This window comes from Cyprinodon variegatus, unplaced genomic scaffold, assembly GCF_000732505.1.
Source record: "Cyprinodon variegatus isolate N-32 unplaced genomic scaffold, C_variegatus-1.0 Scaffold163, whole genome shotgun sequence".
Taxonomy (NCBI): Eukaryota; Metazoa; Chordata; class Actinopteri; order Cyprinodontiformes; family Cyprinodontidae; genus Cyprinodon; species Cyprinodon variegatus.
This window is the reverse complement of record NW_015150616.1, coordinates 998,775-1,005,338: the sequence shown is the minus strand read 5'-3', so window position 1 is coordinate 1,005,338 and position 6,564 is coordinate 998,775. Positions and strand designations below refer to the sequence as shown.

Below are 6,564 nucleotides of genomic sequence, written 5' to 3'. Positions count from 1 at the left end.
ATCAGACATTTTGCATTGATCAGATGTAACAAAATGAGGTTGCTTTTGGTGCAAAACCCTCTGATGTCTGTTGGGAAGATTTTTTTTTTTCAAATGTCCTTACAAAAGTCCAGAACTACATCTTACAGGTTATATGTTGGGTTTGTCCAGATTCAGGAGGAACCACGTCTGCGTGGGCAGGGCTCTTTGAAGGATGCAGTCCCTGAAAATATCTAAGACCTAAAAAGAGGCTTTGGAGAAGAGATGTTCTCACAGTGATTAATTTGGAGAACTTTTGCAAGGCAAAGGGGCCAAATATCGACCAATCATGATCAGAGGAGGAGACTGAATGAGAACATGCTTTCTGTAAAATATAAATTTTTAGGTAGCCCACAATTATGAAATCATTTCGTTGCAGCTTATATATATATTTTTTTACAAGATGTCCCATTGTTTGTGGACAAAGTTTATATCAAACTCAGCATGTTATGCTTTTGATACTACTTTGTTTGGGTCAGCAGCACTGTGTTTATAAATGTCTGTCTCTTTGCTTTCTATCTGCCTGCAGCAACGAGGCGTGGAGGTATGCAGGCGGCTTCGCCCGTGCGGTGACCCTATCGGATGTTCTGCTCAGAGGTTTTAAGTGGGGCTTTGCTGCCTTTACTGTTGCCCTGGCAATAGAGTACACCATGTTTCCTCCAAAGAAAGGAGATCACTGATTGTTCGGCATCATGTGTAATTTGATCTTATGATATTCTGTATTTTTTTGGTTTGATTAAATGTCTTTTGATCACCTCATGGATGTTTGGTTTTTTTAATTCTTTATTGTTTTAACATGGAGGGAAAAAAAGGAGGGTTGACGGATCCTTTTACTCTTGCTTCTTCTTCCTGCCCAGTTTCCGGAAGCAGAGTTTCAGACATTTAAATATCAGTGTTACAGTAACCAGCAGCACAGTGGCTAGCAGTGCTACAATGTCCAGGCAGTAGTACTGGAACCAGTTAAGGTCATGAACAGCAGCTTTGAGGTGTTTCGCTCCTTTATGTTGCATCACATATTCTGTCCAGTAAACTGAAAGATCCAGAGGGTCCATGGGGCGATCGTTATGAAGGGCTGAAAGCTGCCTGATGTTCTCTTTGTACCTGAACGCACGGATAAAAAAAAAAAAAAAAGGTTGAACTGAAGGACATCAAGTTCACATTCTGAATCCAGCGGCTGAAATTAAGACCTTCCGGGTGTTTAACCTCCTACCTGGGGTTATTGATGACCTCATTCAGCCCCTGCAGCAGGCTCTCAGTGGTGATGGAGGTTATATCCAGCACCACTCCTGCTCCCCTGCTGGCTATCCTCTGTGCGTTGTCGGGCTGCTCTGCATTCACCGGCACCATCAACATGGGAACAGCGTGACATAAACCCTCAAACGCGCCGTGTGAGCCAGCGTGAGTGATGAAAGCTCGAACCCCAGGATGAGCTGATCAAAGTTAAACATATTTTAGTGCTCCAAACTGTCTTTAGTCATCTTTCTTGATACTTTGAAGCATTTTACCTACCTAACAGGTCATTCTGAGGTACCCATTTCATCATCTTCACGTTTTCTGGGATCTTGCCAGGAACTTTACCAGTGTATCTCCATATCACCTATCGGAGGGATGGAAAACCTTAAAGTTGCATTGCAGCCATTTAAAAAAAAAATATTCACATCCACTAAAACTTTATTATGTAAAGTGGTGCATAATTCTGATTGGAAGGAAAATGGAGAATTTGAACAGGTTTAGTCATTCAGCCCTCCTGAAGCAACGAGTTGCAAGGCTTCCAATGATTGGAGTAAAAGCTGTTAGTCTTTGGATGTACAAATGAATCAGATTGATTGGGAGAGCATATAGAGAATATATTTTAATCCTATCAAAGAGTCTCAGATTAAGCTGAGTCATTTGGTCAGATTTAACCCCTCCCTGTTCAGTGTGTTTATAGGTTCAGGGTCATGCTGGTGGAAGGTGAGCCTTTGCCCCAGTCTAAGGTCTTTTGCAACTTCAAATAGATTCTCTTCTAGCATATCAATCATTAAAGTTTTTTTTTATCACCTTACAAACTGAGGGAACAAAGTGCTGTAGAGGTCCATAGAGATACAAGAAAAAAAATGCAACATTTAAACTAATAGAATAAAGGAAACTAAAAAAGAAAATACAGCTACTGATAAAACTATCCGGATACCTCTGCTCAAGTGGTGTTAAATGCAAATTAAAAATATATAAAATTCTACATCTATAATGTGCTACAACTGAAAAGACCAACAATGCAGGTTCCATGTAGTCTGACCAGCTTTAGAGTTTGCAGCTAATCACCAGGATCCTGCCTTTCCTACCATGTTTAAGAGTATTTTGTTCTGGTGTCAGTTGTTATTTTTTTACTCTGCATTTTACATGTAAGCAGAAAAGCTTGGCTTTGTTATCTGACCCGAGAACAGCTAATTATTAAATCACACAGAGATGAACTTGATTGGTTTAATTCGAAAGGTCAGTGTTTGATAATGAATATAAGAAGCAAAGCGAGATAAAGAAATGTTTCCTTTTTGTTCATATTCAGAGCTATGCACTGCTTTGAGTTAACCCACCATAAAAAAAAATTAAAATGTAACAAAACATTGAAAAAGGTTTGAGGAGCAGGAATGCCACTATTAGAGACCCTCTACCTTCTGTGGAATCTGCCTGAAGGCTTCTAGGAAGGTAGACGTGATGTATTCTGGCAGTTCTGAAAGCATGGAGCCAAGAGTAAACACTACAAACCCATGCTCCCCTGAGATCCACGTCACCAAATCCTGAAATCATGCAGACACAGCTTGATCACATTTTCACATAGTTTCCTCCACTCATTTAGTTTCATTCGGTGATGTGAGTTTTGCATTCGAAATGTATAATTAAAAAAACATCTCACTTCAGGAAGAGGATTCCTCAATTTGCAATTTATTCCACCAACTAGAATAGTATTTGGCATGAGAGGGCGGGGAGAGTCCAGCGTGAAGTCAATCCTGTAAAAAGATAATCTTATAAGATTTAACTTGCATATTGTGCATGAATACTTAATACACATTTCTTCATTTTGAAGGTATGCATGACAATTGGGATGGATCGCCTTATTATTTACACAGACCTAAAGTCAGGTATGTGGTAATCTGAGGGTCAGCAGGGAATTTTAAAGAAAGCTAAATGCAACCATCTTGTCTAGTTAGATGCTTTAACTGTTATAATATAAGAATAATAAAGGAAAAATGTAGAAATGTTCTGTTTATCACCCACAGCTTTGATAAGATGTGCTTGCATGTCGTAGAACACTTAATCACATTATAGATGTTGTAAGAATAAAAAACAATTAATAAAGATACAAAAATAATACAGCAATGATCTTTAAAAATCTGACCTGTGCAGCCAGATATCAGAATCTGAAAGAATCTCTGCGACGCCCACTTTCTCTCCCAGAAATTTGTAGGCTGTCTGGTCGAAGTGCCAGTACAGAATCCGACACAGTAACGGTTCCAGTAAAGCCACCTGCGCGTCAGAAAACAAACAAAAAAGTTTCTTATATAAAAACCCTGGAAAAAACTACTTATAAAATTAGCTGTGGGTTGTTCCTCACATAATTGACTGAAAACTATTTAATGAAGTTTTTTGCAGACAGTGGAACATCTTTTATAAGATCCAGTGCCCTATTTCTTACAGGTCTGATGAGCCGTTTCCCCCTTTTAGACTATAAAGGCTCCAGGAAGAGAGCTCTGGATTGAAGCATTGCAGATGATTATAACATTATTTAAAGGGGCCGATTTATTAATTTACTTAAAAAAAAAATTTGTTATTCCAAAGGAAAATAAGATTAAATGTCTGTGACAGACAGGTGACCTGTCCAGGTTGTACTCTGCCTCTGGCCCATAGACCACCTGAGGTAGGCACCAGCCCCACCGAGACCCTGACAGAATAAGCAGGAGAAGATGGATAGAAATCAAATGTTGTTTTAACTCAAATGTTTTGTTTTTATTTTTTACATGTTGTTGTATATCTTGATGGCTGTAAGTAGGAAGGATCTTTTGTAGTGTTTTGCCCCCGATCTGCACAAGCCTTAGCTCAAGACACACTGTTATTGTTCCACAGTCTGATGATGAGTATGCTCAAATTTTTGCTAAATGTTTTTATTTTTATCAACAATTCTTCATGAAATCATTCTTTCAGGTCTTAGAGGAGTTCATAGAATACATCAGCCTTCTTGATTTGCTTGCTGAGTTTGCTCTAATGCTTTTACCCTAGCAGATGATGGGAGACTAGATCATGTTCTCCACAACAGACTCATGGAATATAGTCTTGCTTCAAACACTGAAGAACCTAAGCTTCCTGAAGAGGTACAATCTGCTCTGTCCTTTCTTTTAGACAGCTTCACAGTTGGATCTCTCGTTCAGTCTTTTGTTCAGGTAAACACCGCGGTATTTACATTCCTTAACCACCTTCACTTCTTCTCACGTGTTGTTAATGGCTTTTTTTTTGTTGTTTTTTGTTCTTTCTTCTACCATTTTTTTCGTTTTTTATTTTTTTTCTTCGGGCCCGGTTGCTTGTTTCCTCACAATACCACAGAGGGTTCACCAGCTCTCTGTACTCAGCTTCTTGTCCATCTATCATGCACCCAATGACTGCAGAGCCATGCGAGTATTTCTTCAGATGACAGGAATGTGTCTTTTACTGGAAGTCGGAAATGTAGAGATTAAAAAGGAATGTTGAGAGTATCATCCCTTGTGGTGAAACTGTGCTGAAATATCATGAAGTTTAGAAGCTCCTGTATATTTCTCAATAATCTCCTGTTTTCCTTCCTGAGGGCTATTTTTTCTTGCTTAGCAGTTCCTTCAGATTACTGTAGATCCAGGGTTTATTATTAGGTTTAACATATTACTCTTTTATGGAAATGGTGTAATCTTCACATAAGTTTATGTAGTCAGTCATACACTGCACTGATATGCCTGACATGGTGCATCCCAGTCTGTACCCAAAAAACAACGTTGCAGGGCTTCCTCATCTTTCTGTGATCATGTTTTTACAATTCTCTTTAATGCAGGTATACTTTTATATAAATTTAAACAAAAAAATAAAAGGTACTGGCAAAAAGTATTTCAGCTGCTCAGCATCCAACACCAGAGTAAAAAAGATAAAATAAAATAGAAAGAAGATAATGTGATCCACAAATAGAGGAACTTAAGTTCTTTTAAAAAAAGAAAAATATAATGTGACGCACACATTTTATTTAATTAAATTTAGTTTGTTTATATAGTGCCAATCCAAAACAAATGTCTCTTCAATGCACTTTACAGAAACAATTCAATCGATTTTAGAATTTAGGATATTATGAGGAAGAAACAAATCATATTTTTGTACCGGTAGCAAAAAAAAAAACAGCATAGATATGTATAGATAACTTAAACTTGGAGGTAATTTTTCAGTTAGGAAAACTAAATGTTTTAATGCAAAGAGATCAGACATTTTTCCTTATCTATGAGTAGATTTACTCACCAAAGTGTTAATGGTTCTCTCCTTGAAGTTCATCTTGTCAGTGAGTCCAGTGAAAAATCGAGGCACATAGGATGGTGGGGCAGGGCAGCCTGCAGCTTTCAGGTCCATAAAACAGGGGATCCCCCTCAGTAAGTTAATAACAGGGACACCTGCAAGAGATTTAGCACATTCTTCTTAGCTGCTTGGTTCTCATAAGAAAATAGTACTTTTTTTTATTATTATTAAGTAAGCATCCCCTAACTCTTCATATTAGCATAAAGTGATCTTAAAGTCAAAAACAAAAATGAGGTGTACAAGAATGATACTTTAGAGCAAAGGAGCGCTTTGGTTGGATCTGCATGGAAACTGAATCAGACAACACTGAACTGGACTCTACGGAAGAGGATTAGGGCCACTGGAAAAAAAAAAAATAGTTAACCGGTAACTGATTTTTAAATTTTATTTCAGTTTAACATGGGAAAAAAAGTCAGAAATCTGACCTTTTTCTCAGAATTCTGACTTTAATCTCAGAATTCTGACTTTTTTCTCAGAGTTCTGACAATAATCACAGAATTCTGACTTTTTTCTCAGAATTCTAATTTTTTTTTCCTCAGAATTCTGACTTTAATCTCAGAATTTTGGATCTTAATGAAGGAAGAGATGTGGAGCACTCAGCTTCACTGACAAAATGTGAGTTGTTTGAGAGGGCCAGTGACAAATTGGCGGAAAATGACGGAATTAGGCAACTTTTTACGTGCCCGAGGGATCCCCTCATTAATGGAGGAGCAGAAGGTCATTAAAACAAGAGAGCTAGTCTCTAAAACAGACATGGCTATGGCTTGATGCTAACATGTTTGTTAGCTGTCAGAATTCTGAGAAAAAATTCAGAATTCTGAGATTAAAGTCAGAAAAAAGTGAGAATTCTGATTTTCTTCCCATATTAAACTGAAATAAAATTTAAAAATCAGTTAACTTTTTTTTTCAGTGGCCCTAATCCTCTTCCGTAGGACTCTGCAGAATACAGCTAGTGGGGAATGATGTCAACTATGAGACAAACAGAGAGTTATA

The 6,564-nt window shown here is 37.8% G+C and overlaps 2 protein-coding genes across 3 annotated transcripts in view; one reads left to right on the top strand and one right to left on the bottom strand.

Moving 5' to 3' along the window:
- The window catches only part of ndufb3 (NADH:ubiquinone oxidoreductase subunit B3), a gene marked incomplete at its 5' end in the record, with an annotated part of 3,055 nt that extends 2,285 nt beyond the window's left edge, over positions 1-770 (top strand). The window contains 1 exon segment of the mRNA XM_015378024.1: positions 369-770. Within this exon segment, the coding sequence (XP_015233510.1) occupies positions 369-698 (330 nt within the window).
- Positions 771-840: 70 nt separating this feature from the next.
- The window catches only part of LOC107086828 (UDP-glucuronosyltransferase 1-1-like), an 11,785-nt gene continuing 6,061 nt past the window's right edge, over positions 841-6,564 (bottom strand). For both annotated transcript variants that reach the window (XM_015378035.1, XM_015378034.1), the window contains 7 exons: positions 5,518-5,666; positions 3,392-3,519; positions 2,909-3,002; positions 2,667-2,792; positions 1,528-1,615; positions 1,229-1,448; positions 841-1,119 (listed from right to left, as the gene is read on the bottom strand). In XM_015378035.1, coding sequence (XP_015233521.1) covers positions 849-1,119; positions 1,229-1,448; positions 1,528-1,615; positions 2,667-2,792; positions 2,909-3,002; positions 3,392-3,519; positions 5,518-5,666 — 1,076 coding nt within the window. In that variant the 3' untranslated portion in view covers positions 841-848. The remainder of the gene's footprint in view (positions 1,120-1,228; positions 1,449-1,527; positions 1,616-2,666; positions 2,793-2,908; positions 3,003-3,391; positions 3,520-5,517; positions 5,667-6,564) is intronic.